Source organism: Lactuca virosa, chromosome 4 (genome assembly GCF_052849685.1).
Source record: "Lactuca virosa cultivar CGN04683 chromosome 4, Lactuca_virosa_CGN04683_v6, whole genome shotgun sequence".
Lineage (NCBI taxonomy): Eukaryota > Viridiplantae > Streptophyta > Magnoliopsida > Asterales > Asteraceae > Lactuca > Lactuca virosa.
The window spans coordinates 31,127,920-31,140,906 of NC_136429.1; the positions used below are offsets into that span (position 1 = coordinate 31,127,920).

Genomic DNA, 12,987 nt, shown 5'->3' on the forward strand with positions numbered 1-12,987 from the left:
AATTTTGAGACTGATATTTGGGCTATAATATAGTCTTCTTATTCACGTACTCATCTTTCTAAAAAAAACACATACATACTAGTCTTAGGAATGTTAGCATATCCTAGAAGCATGAAAATGATATGCATGATTCTCGCGCACCTTAGAAATATTCACTACAAGAAAAGAGATCATTAACCGGTGACACTTGGACTTCGTGGTCCTCCGTGATGGTCTGGTGTTGCTGCAGCTAATGATGGCAAACAACGATCCGAGTGAAAGTTCAAGAGTGCACCCTTCTGTTGATCACTTATCTGACCCTTCTGTTGATCACTTATCTCAATCTGATGATTAAGTTTCAAATACCGTACAATAGTATTAGCGGTGATTATGTTGCCGCTAATACCCTAAAAAAATGATCTAACATTTTCCCTCTATTTACCACTTTGTGTCGTAGCTAATTGTTTTTATCGCCGCTAAAGCTCGTCGTCTACATTGGATCCTTTCGAGTTCATTTCCAGAATACGCGACAACCCTCATTCTCTTCGTTCTCCCCGACGATTTCGACCGAAGAACCACCGATGACGATCTCATACGCGTCAGTTAAACCACCATGCCACCGGTTACCACCGAATTCGAACTATCGACGACGTATTAGGGTATAACGATGGCGAGATCGAGCATCACTGGCGACGATTTGCTTTCCTCCTCCCTCATTGCTCTTTCTCTATCTCTTGTATCTAAGATTTCCAGTTAAATGGTGGTAATTTGTTATTTTAGTGCATACCACCACCGTCACTGCCTTCTCTCTTTTGTTGTTGTTCTCCGATGACCTACACCACCACAACAACGACGACTTAGGTGTTTCTCCTAACTCCTTTCTATTTCTCTTTCTTTTTTGACATAAATGTCAAGATTAATTGCAAAAAATATTTTGATTTTAGAAATACCACATATACCAACAAATCTTTTATAAACTAAAATACTTTGATTTATAAAACATTTTTTGTCAATGGGTCCTATTTATAAAATATGGTCCCAAAATCTTCTCATTTCATTTACAAATACATTGGTAAAAATATTCCTTTAGGTATTACAACCGATAAAATAAACGATAATAAAGATGCAAGGTTGCTTACATCATGGAAGCGACGCCTAGTTTCTATACATTGGCTCTTTGTTATCCGTCTCAACTTAGCTCTCTAACTATATCTCAATACCTAGAATACATGACATCTTAAACAAAATGCATAAGACAAAAATTGTCTCATGAGCTACATGGGTTTAGACACAAAATAATTTGATACAACTAAAATTTGACATGCACTTATAAACAGAATGCAAAGCATGTATGCATGTCCTCACTCAATGCAAATTGTTAGGACCCTTGTTTGATTTGATAAGTCAATTGATGTTTTTTAGTGATTGCATTAGTACCATTGATGGTCATCAGGGGTTGCATCCCATGATGACATCAGGAAGCATCATGAAGATCCATAAAGTCCAAGCCATGAAGATTGAAGATATGATCCATATGTGTCAAGGATTGCTAAGAGATTGGGTTACCATAACAGAAGACTCCTATTTTTGTAGGGGATTGCATTTCCATGTTTATCTATCCTATATGTTAGGATAGATCTTTAGGTCTTCTGTTATACATATCGATACCCCATTGTGTAAGGGGTTAGCAATCAAGAGTGTGTACGTAATCAACGTTTGTTCTCTAAATCGCTTCATGACTATTGAAACCTTTTAATCATTAATATTGTGGTTTAAGTATTGTTATTGTTCATATTCATATTATTGCTTGTTGAATCTCTTGTTTTGGGACCAACAACTGGTATCAGAACAATGTTTAGATCTTCTAAACAATCCTCTCAATGGATTCAACAAGTTCATCTTCGTCATCCTCCTTTCGATCAAGTTTTGTGAACAAATGTCCTACCTTTGATGAAAATAATTTCTCAATATGGTTAAGCAAAACCATGATGGTTATCGAAATCATGGATGTTTTCATGTATGATATTATAAAAGTTGGTCCCTTTATTTCTACAACGATTGTCGCTGAGACAGGAAAAGAGCCTGTCACCATCTAAGTCGCTATTCATCCCTGGAAGAAGATAAAAAAAGGTCAATCTTGATGTTCGTTCTAGGGCTGCTATATATGGTTCCCTTTGTTAGGTTTAATATTGTTCTGTCAAATGTATGTGCTAGTATAGTCTTATTTACCAGTTTGGGCCTGTCCATTCACGGTTTTACTTTCTAGGCTTAGCCTATATATAGTGCATAGATGTATCAATTAGGGTTAACGTTTTGGTCACCCTAACTAGCTCTCACTGAGAAGTTCTTCCTTGAACTCTTCTAGAGCTATTTTAATCCAAGCATTCGATACCATTTTGATCTTTGTTCTTGTCATTTAATTCTCGTTATTTATTATAGAATCTAACGATCTTATTTATTGTTCTCACAATTGGTATCAGAACAGGAGATAGTGTAATCAATTCGCTACTCTTCTGTCAAGTTTTTGCTAGGGTTTTACGTAATACTTAGATCTATTCTTATAGTCTCAATCGTTCTTATCGGCTGTAGACTCTAGATCTAGATCTCAAGTTTTTCCGTTGAACTCGATTCAAGTTTTTACATATCTGGTTCTATATTTGTTTTTGTGAACTTTTGACAATATGCCGAACGAAGATCCTCATACTCTTTCGTTCAATCTCTCCAGTAGTATTGGATCCACGACAAGGATTCCTATACTCTTTCCTCAAGATTATGAAGTCTGGGCATTACACTTTGAAGATTATGTTCTCAGTATTGAAGAACATGGTTCCACAAGATGGCAAGCGATGACGCGGGAGACGTTCACGCACACGACAACCAGGAGAGTAATCACAACTCAGGCCGATTACAATGCATTTCTTGTTGAACATACTAATGTTCCTCAGGATGAGAAAGATAAGCTAATGTGTAACATAAAGGCGATGAGAATTATAAGGTTTGCTCTTCCTCCATACACTTTTCTTCTTGTGAGTGCATGTAAAATTGCAAAGAAAATATGGGATAGATTGAAGGAGCTTTATTCAAGTGACGCTGATTTGGAACATTCTATGCAAACATTGCTTTTATCACGGTTTGGAGCTTTTGTAAAAAAGTCTGATGAAAAACTAGATCAGTTGTTTGATCGATTTAATCATCTGTTAAGCAGAATGTTGAAACACAATCTCAAGTGTGAAGTTATTGAACAAAAAGTCACGTTCATGAATGGACTGAGATCTGAATGGAAAGTTGTTGTGTCCACTGTGAAGGCACATGAACAGTTCAAAAGCTACTCATTGGCCAAGCTTGTGGGAATTCTGAGATCCCATGAAGACGAAGTTACGAAGGATGTGAAGCTTGTTTCTAGTCTTGGTTCTTTGGCTTTAGTTGCGAAAGGAAAGAAGCAGCAGAGGAAGATTCTGAATCAGATCTTTCGGAAAGCGAAATCTCAATAGAAGACAAAGCTCTTCTGGTGTCAAATCCCAAGAAGTTCTATAAAAAAAATTTCTTCCGTGATAGAAAAAAGTTTAGGCAGGGAAATTCTAGTTCAGAAAAGACTAAAGATAATATTTATAAGAACTCTTGGAACGGCGATGAAATGAAAGAAAAGAAGTTGTTGGGTGATTCAGGTTATGATTGCAATTACTATCACGATAAGAATCACTTTGCCAATGAATGCATGCTTAGGAGAATAAATGAGAAGAAAGAAACTGAGAAGGATGAAGCCTACTATCTTTAAAAGATAGAGGAACTCAGGAAAATGCGTGCATCAAATCCAAATCTAACATTGATCGTTCAGGAAGGACGTGATGAAGATGGAAGAGTTGAGGTATGGTCAATAGACTCTGAAGATGATGAGGTCAGGAAACCCACACATGGTGGGTGCTTTGTGGTAAATTCAGAAAAGCAGGTTTATGAGAGCAGGTGCCTGATGGTTCAGAACATCGTTTCAGAACAAAGAGATTATGCTACCGATGGCGGTCAGGTTTCTGAAAACTGTTTTGCTGCGAAGCCTGTTTCATAACAAGTAAAAGAATGTGAAAAGGTCATCGATAAGGTACACCCTATACTCAAATCTCTTAACATTCTCGTATCTCGTTATGATTCAAAACTAGACGGTTTAAATTATACTATTTCTAACTTTAGTGATAGTTTAAAAAGAAATCGTCTTAGTAATTCTAATCTAAATGATCAACTCAACAGTGTAACTTTTAAAAGTGAAGAAATGAGATTAAGGATAGAGAAGTTGGAAGTAGAGCTCACTAGATCTAGAGATGACATTATTTATCTTAAAAGAGCCAGTCTTGCTTTTTTAAAACAAATGAATATTTTTTGTTTAATTGCTAAGCGTTTATACTTCATATTACTCAATTGCATCTGGATTGTGAAATAGGAAAAGGATTGCACAAAATGATTTTGCCATTTTTTGAATTGAAAGATGATGAAATCGATGCAGATTGTTATAAGTGTGAATCCATTGTTTCTTCTGATGATGTTTCTGATTCATAAAAAAATGGACTTTTGAAAATAGAAGAATACATTAAGTCAAAAGAACACAAATATATGTTGAAACAAATGTTAAATGATAAGGATAAAGAAGAAATCAAACTAACTTCTATGCAAAAGTATGACTCATTATGCAAGAAGTTGAGTTCGGAAAATACTTTTGATCATGAGAATATTTCTGATTTCGATGAAAGTGAAATGAGTGAGATTTATGTAGAGGACGAAGTTGATTGCTCGGAGTTTGTACAAAATAATGTTGAGCCAAAGAAACATTTGATTTCTGAAAATTCAATCGAATTCGTTCGTATTGTAGAAAATAAAGGTTCAAGTGTTTTAAATGAAAAACAACAGTTTTTCCGAAAGTACAAACAGTTCCGAACCAAGTTATTGTAAAAACCGGACTGAACAAAAATGATACTTCGGAACTAACATACCTGGTTGATAGTGATAATGCGAAAGGTTGCGACGAATTCTTCTGGTCAGGACCTATCGACAATGCAGATGAAACAAAAGGTCTTTCCGAAATGAACTCATGGAAAACAAAAGGGAAATATGTTTCAGATGCATTGAATTGTGTTAACCTTTGTTACGATAAGGCTGGTCCTAGTGGCACTAAAGGTGTTCCAAGTGAAACCTCTTCAAAACAGACTGATACGCCAATCCAAAAAGAAAAACTGAAGTCTAACATTCACAAACCTGCTGCTAAATTAATTGAAAAGAAAAGGCAGTTGAATGCTAGATACAGGAAGAATCTGAAAGAAAGAAAACGTTTTTGAAAAAAAAAAGAATTCAAATCAAAGTTAAGTTAATTCAGAAAGAGTTTCAAATCAAAATATGAATTCTTCTCCAATTCCGAAACCACAATCAAAATCCTTTTCAAAACCTCAAAAATCAACACCACAGCTTTCAAAATCACAAGTTTCAAAACCAATTGAAAAGCCAAAATCTAATTGTTATCCAAAAGCACAGTTTTCAAAACCTATCAACACATCAAAAGATGTTAAGGGAAAAGTAAAGTTGTTTCGGAACCAGAGATTTCTCTCAAAGAATACGAAGCAAATTTGAAAAAGGAGGAAAAGGCATTTGCGAAAAAGATGGCTTAGAAACACAAAGAATTTATTCAACAAAAAACAATTACTGTTGAAATAAATCTTTGTGATCACATAGTGGAAGTTTTCAAAATCGAAAAAGGGAAGAATCATGTTTTGAAATGAAAATCTTTTTGGGTTGATAAGACTAAGATTTTTCCTGTTGGTAGGAAATCCTCACAAGGAACCAAGATGTTTTGGGTTCCTAAATCTCTCTAAATATTGCAGGTAATGCGTGATGAACAATATGATTCCGAATGGTACATCGACAACGGATGTTCCCGTCACATGACTGGGAGGAGAGAAGAATTGCGAGAATTTAGATCGTTAAAGGATGACGGAAGAGTAAAATTTGGAAACAACGTCACAGGAGAAATCAAAGGCTACAGAATGACCACGAATGGCGAATTCTCTATTCAGAAGGTAGCATATGTGGAAGGCCTGCAACATAATCTAATAAGTGTTTCGCAAATGGTTGTAGGTACTGGGATAAAAGTGTCGTTTGATGACGAGGGTTCAGAGATAGGTAATGCTTCTGAAGTCTAAAAGAAAGGGAGAAATGTATCCTCTGAATTTGAAACCTATCAAAGGGAAGCCATCCATTTTCCTTCTTACAAAAGCATCTTCGGATGATAGTTGGCTATGACACCGAAGGCTCTCCCATATGAATTTCAAAGATATAAACAAACTCGTACTGGGTGATCTTGTACATGGTCTACCTCTTCTGAAGTTCGAGAAGGAACATCTGTGTGCTGCTTGTGAGCTTGGAAAGCAAAGTAGGAAGAGTCACTCAAGCATCATCAATACCAAGATCATTGAGCCACTGAAATTAATGCATATTGATCTGTGTGGTCCATCTGCCATCGAAAGTACTGTTGGTAATAAATATATTTTGGTTGTTGTTGATGATTTTTCTAGATTTACCTGGGTGTTCTTTCTTAGACAGAAATCAGATGCCACTCCGAAGCTGAAAGATTTCATCAAGCATATCGAGCTTCAATTACGAAAGCTTGTTCGGAAAGTTCGCAGTGACAACAGTTTAGATTTCAAAAACCAAGCGTTTGAAGAATTCTTAACTGACAATGGGATAACTCACAACTTCTCTGTTCCGTACACTCCACAGCAAAATGGCGTCGTTGAAAGACGAAACCGCTATCTTTGCGAGGCAGCAAGGAAGATGTTATCATTTGCGAATCTTCGTCTCTACTTCTGGGCTGATGCTATTCCAACTGCTTGTTTCACGCAGAACCGTTCATTCATCAACAAAAGATTCTTAATTATACCTTATGAGATTCTAAGCAATAGGAAACCTAACGTAAAATTCTTTCATGTGTTTGGTTCCAGGTGCTTTATTTCAATTCTAAAGAACAAAGGACCAAATTTGATACGAAAGCTGATGATGACATTTTTATGGGTTATTCGTTAACTTCGAAAGCATATAAGGTTCTAAACAAGAAATCGAGAAAGATTGAAGAAACCTATTATGTTAGCTATTTGAAGAAGTATCAGAAAACAAATTGTCAATTTTAGGAAATCTTTCCGTCAACGAATCCAATGACTATTCCTATCTCAGATATATATGAAGAATTTCTGAATTTGCTTGATGAACCTGACAAAGCCATCTCTTCTGAATCTAAGGCAAAAGACAATCAAGAAGATGAAATGAAGAAGACAGTTGATGAAGTTGTAGAAAACATCGAGACTTCTCATGAGCCACCATTTCCGAATGCTTCGGAATTCCACAATCCACCACAACCTTCTGATTCTCCATTCCATGGGGAGAGATCCTCTTCGAGTTCCAATACTGATACTCATTTCCAGGGGGAGGATCCGATTCCAAATGAAGGGTCAACTGCAAACTTCCAGGGGGAGAATGAAAATAATGTTTCTAATGTGCAATCAGAATATGAGGAAGTTTTTTCCGAAGTCGATCCAACCTATGATCCACGTTATCATCCTATGACAAAATTGACTAAAGATCATCCAAGATCTCAAGTGATCGGAGACTTATGCTCAGGAGTTCTTACAAGGGAACAACAAAACCCGAAACAAACTGCATTATTTTCAAAAATGGAATTTTGCATGTTTAATTCGTTCATTTCTAAAATTGAGCCCAAAACTGTAAAGATTGCTCTTGATCATGCAGATTGGGTTCAAGCTATGCAGGAAAAACTCAATGAATTTGAGAGAAATAAAGTTTGGAGACTCGTTCCCACTCCGAAAGATGCTTCAGTCTTCATAATGAAATAGGTGTTTCAGAATAAATTGGATAAGGAAGGAAATGTGATTCGCAACAAGGCACGACTGGTTGTGAAAGGATATTGCCAAGAGGAAGATATAGACTACGAAGAGACGTTCGCACCAGTTGCAAGACTTGAATCTGTTTGGATCTTTCTTGCATATGCCGCTCACAAAAATTTTGAAGTCTTTCAAATGGATGTGAAGTGTGCTTTTCTGAATGGTGAACTCGAGGAAATAGTCTACGTAGAACAACCACCAAGTTTCGTTAATGAAAAATATCCAAATCATTGTTATATATTGGATAAGACTGTTTATGGTCTGGAACAAGCACCTCGTGCATGGTATGAAACCCTTGTTTTTTGAAACAATCAAAATTTAAACAAGGTTCGGTTGACCCAACCTTCTTTCGCAAGAAAGATGGTGACCATTTAGTGATCGTTCAAATTTATGTTGATGACATCATTTTCGGATCCACTAATCCTAAATTAACTTTTGAATTCCGAAAACTGATGGAAACTAAATTTGAAATGAGTATAATGGGTCCAATTAACTTTTTCCTTGGTTTAAACATTAGATAGAGTTCAGAGGGAATATTTATCAACCAAGAAGCCTACACGAAGACCTTCCTAGGGAAATTTGGTATGGTGGGTGATTCAAAGGTCAAGGTTCCTATGGCGTTCGTAACGAAGCTTAAACCATCCTTGGACAAGCCAACAACTGATATCACTCTATATCGCCAGATGATTGGATCTTTAATGTATCTAACATCGATTCGTCCTGATATTATGTTTGTTGTATGTTATTGTGTCAGGTTTCAGGTGAATCCCCATGAACCACATCTGATTGCTGTGAAGAACATATTCCGATACCTCAAAAGAACCAGATCTCTCAGAATTTGGTATCCTTCTAATTCTGGATTATTTGTGCAAGCATATTTCAATGCTGATCTTGGTGGATGTGGACTTGATCGTAAAAGCACTTCTGGGGGATGTCAGTTTCTGGATGGCAAACTTGTGAGTTGGCAATCTAAGAAGCATACTTGTGTCTCTTTATCTACTGCAGAAGTTGAATACATCGCAGCTGCATCATGCACTTCCCAAGTTGTGTGGATTCATAATCAACTTAGGGATTATGGAATCAACATGAAGAGGATTCCACTATAATGTGATTCAGAAAGCGCAATCAGAATCTGCCATAATCCAGTGCAACACTCAAAGACGAAACATATTGCACTGAGATATCATATAAAGGACCATGTAGAGGATGGAAACGTTGAAGTACACTTTGTTAGATCCTATAATCAACCAGTTGATATCTTCACCAAGGCCCTACCTGAAACGACGTTCAATCGAATTTTACAAGGGCTAGGCATGATTGAAGTGGACTCAGTTCCGAAATCCCATTCTTAATCGGAATTTACTATTCATGTTCCAAATGGTTCCGAGCATCGAAATGGTTCGGAATTCATTTTCAAAATTCCGATTGGTTCCGAGCTTCGGAATGGTTCGGAATCTACTGTTCATCAGGGTTTCAAAAATCTTATGTATCCTTTGTATATTAAGTGTCTTTCGATTGGTTCCGAGCTTCGGAATGCTTCAGAAGTTACTGTTCACTTGTGTTTATGAAATTATTTTTTCTTTATTTTCTATTTTTCATTTGTTTTCAGAAAATCCAAAATCATAAAAATATTTTTTCTTTATTTCTGTTTTTCATTTGTTTTCAGAAAATCCAAAAATCACAATAATATTTTTATTTATTTATGTTTTATCTTTTTCATAAAATCTACAATACCAAAAACATTTTACTTTTAACATATAATTGTTCACTTCTCAGGTACATATTCTTCATTATCTCAATTCAGAATTATGGGGCAGGTATAATTCTGAATTTATGTAGTAGCTAAGTGTCCCTAGAAGCATGATGTTGCATGTTGTCCCAAGCCTTTGAGACTCTATATTTGAAGCCTTAATGAAACTTTCATTCCGATCGTTTCTTCCCAATCAGGCTGATAATTCACATAAGTCATCGAGCTACCTTACTCTTCTCACATTGAGTTAAGAGTTGACTGCTTTGTCATTAATATTTAGCAGAGGTGCACTTTTTTCTTTGGAACCAATCTCAAATTTCTGCATCAACTTCACATTCATAAAACGTAACCCTTGAGACTCTCAGCAATTACCACTGAGGTTTATGATTACACAACATCTGTGTTGATGATCTTGAAATCGTTATCACCATGATTTTGAGTGAGACCCAAAATCCGAAACCCACTTCTGAACTGACAGTGAACAATTACATGTTCTAGATATTTTCACCATTGAATTGATGAATAAAACTTTTTTTTTGGTTTGTACCATTATCGTGTGAAATCTTATTTTTCTTTTTGAGTGATCTTAATGAATTGTTCTCGATCTAAGACGTTTCTTCCCAGAAGATCCACATTTTTTTTCTTGAGATTTCCATAATATTCAGTCACTTAAAGAATATCCAAAGCATACTTGTTCTTATGGCTACACTGGTCAAACATGTACTTCTTTCAGATCTTCAGACTTATGTTGAGTTTCAGAATTTGGTTGAAGCTTAAGCCACCCTTGCAGCCTACTTAAAAGAAGCCTTTCACTATTTTTTAACAAATAAATGATCGTTATTTAACGGGAAATCACACAAGCACTTTATAGTCTCTCTTGACCCAGAAGGAAGAGATCGTTGCCCGGGTTCCATCTGAATCCCATTTCAATTTTATTTGACATCACAAAATCCCATAAATATAATTTGATTTATTTCTTTTTCTTTGGCACACTCTTGCACAAAAATCTTTATGATTTTTCAAAGTCTGGTTCTAATTCCGGTTGATTACTTTTAATTCAAAGAACAGGTCTTCATGGATTGGTTGTTAATTCCGAATGAGACTAAACTAAAATGACGGTTTATTGGAGATAAGGATTTAAATTAGGCGTGTTTTTTTTATAATCCCTGACATCACGCATGTCAGTTACACGGCTTCTGAGACATGATGAGTTGTCACGCTATCCCAGGCTACTTTTACGGGATATTGGAACGTCAAGCGGCGGTTTTCTCTCACCACTCATCACATGACGTATATAAGGGTTGTTGACGGTTTGTTTTCTCTCACCGCTCACACAATTTTCAAAACCCTCCAAGCAAAAACCTTTTTTCTCTCTACTGTTCATCGTCTTCCTCAAAGCTAAAATGGCAGGATCATATGAAACCACTTCATTCACCGATCAATCAACATCTATCGTCATGCTGAACATTAAGCCAAGTCAAAATTTGATACTCGATCTTGACTATTCTTGCTACCAAGAAGTCCTAAGGCCGATAATTGAATGCTTATGGTTCTCGCCACTGGCTCAAGCTCTAACCATGGCATAATCTATTCCTGTTAGGTCGTATGGATTGCATCAATTGTTTTATTTCTTAGTCCATGTTTTGTATAACGGGTTGGGCCTGTCCACCCGGTTATTTATTATTAGGGTTTAGCTATTTAAAGTGCATGCATGCACCGTATCTTGTAATTGTCATTCTTGTAAACCCTACACAACCTTTACAGTAGCAGTTCTTCCTCGAGCTCTTCTAAGGCTGTGCTTATTAATCATTCAATACAACTTGATCTTATTTCTGTGTTATTGATTCTTTACCTGTTTGAATCTATTCGATCATTCTAGATTTATACTCAACATTTGGTATTAAAGCAGGAGACTGTGTAATCCATACACATCTCTTCTGTTAAAAGAGCTATTAGGGTTTCCGCTTTAATAGGATCTTGAGTTTGCCATCTTCTTCGATTTCATCGATTACAGACGTTGAATCTTGATCTACCCTAAACTAGTTTTTTGGTTTACACATCTAGTTCTTACAGGTTTTTATCAAATCAACAACATGCAGCCTGACGATTCTTCCGTTAACTCAATCAATCTCTCAAGTGGCATTGGTTCTACAACAAGGATCCTTATACTCTTTCCTAACAATTATGAAGTGTGGGTGTTTCAATTACGTGCTAGGGCTTGAAGACATTGGTTCATTGATATGGGATGCAATAACCAAGGAGACGTTTTCTCACAGTGGTACAAAAAGAGTTATCAAGAATCAAGCTGAGTACAACGATCTTCTTCTTGAAGTTGATGATATACCTAAAGATGAATAGGACAAGCTAATCAGTAATGTCAAGGCTATGAGGATCATTCGTTTTGCTTTGCCTGCCGACACGTTTCCCTTAGTGAGCTCTTGTGAAACAGCAAAAGAAATATGGGAAAGGCTTAGAGAACTATACTCAAGTGACGCTGATCTTGGGCATTCTATTCAAACTTTGTTACTTTCGGAGTTTGGAGCTTTTGTTCAAAAGCCTGAGGAAAAACTGGATCAAACATTCAACCGATACAATCATCTTTTGAGAAGGATGGTGAAGCACAAGATAAAACGTGAACTGATAGAGCAGAAGGTCACGTTCATGAATGGATTAAAATATGAGTGGAAAACTGTGGTGTCGACGGTTAAAGCACACAAGCAGTTCAAAAATTACTCCTTGGCAAAGCTCGTTGGTATTCTCAGGTCACATGAAGACGAAGTGACTAGTGAAGGAAAATTCGTTTCTAGCGTGGGTTCGTTAGCTCTTATGGCAAAGTGTTGGGGGTCAGAAATGGCATCGACCAAGTCCTCGCACGATGGCCTGGAGTGCCACAATCGAATGCCTGGTCCTGGAGGGCTGAATGCGCTATATGGGTAAGGTTGTGCCCTTTCTAACACCAACTAGTTTTAGATCAACCGGTAGCGCTGATGCTCAACAAGTGGTATCAGAGCCAGTGGCGAGGGTTTGATTCTATTAGGGAGCAATTTCTGGGGGGGGATTGTTGGGGGTCAGAAATGGCATCGACCAAGTCCTCGCACGATGGCCTGGAGTGTCGCAATCGAATGCCTGGTCCTGGAGGGTTGAATGCACTATATGGGTAAGGTTGCACCCTTTCTAACACCAATTGATTTTAGATCAACTGGTAGCGTTGATGCTCAACACAAAGGGAAAGAAGGTTGCTAATGATGGTTCGGAGTATGATCTCTCCGACTGCAAACTCTCAAAAGAAGAGTTTGTTATGATGGTGTCCAATCCAAAAAGGTTCGCCAA

The 12,987-nt window shown here is 36.9% G+C and overlaps 1 protein-coding gene across 1 annotated transcript; it reads left to right on the forward strand.

The window, feature by feature from the left end:
- The first annotated feature begins 6,273 nt into the window (after window positions 1-6,273).
- Window positions 6,274-7,859, forward strand: LOC145104238 (uncharacterized). The gene is made up of 4 exons (XM_079041507.1): window positions 6,274-6,483; window positions 6,556-6,924; window positions 7,140-7,604; window positions 7,737-7,859. Exons 1-4 carry the CDS (start codon window positions 6,274-6,276, stop codon window positions 7,857-7,859), a joined length of 1,167 nt encoding a protein of 388 aa, XP_078897633.1.
- The last annotated feature ends 5,128 nt before the right edge of the window (window positions 7,860-12,987 follow it).

What these genes read in the sequence shown, in the direction of transcription:
- LOC145104238 (XM_079041507.1), top strand. Translation starts at nt 6,274, where the DNA reads ATGAATTTCAAAGATATAAACAAACTCGTACTGGGTGATCTTGTACAT. An exon ending in TAAGCAATAGGAAACCTAAC is followed by an intron (nt 6,925 to 7,139) that starts GTAAAATTCTTT and finishes TGTCAATTTTAG; the next exon opens with GAAATCTTTCCGTCAACGAA. An exon ending in AAGATCATCCAAGATCTCAA is followed by an intron (nt 7,605 to 7,736) that starts GTGATCGGAGAC and finishes AAAACTGTAAAG; the next exon opens with ATTGCTCTTGATCATGCAGA.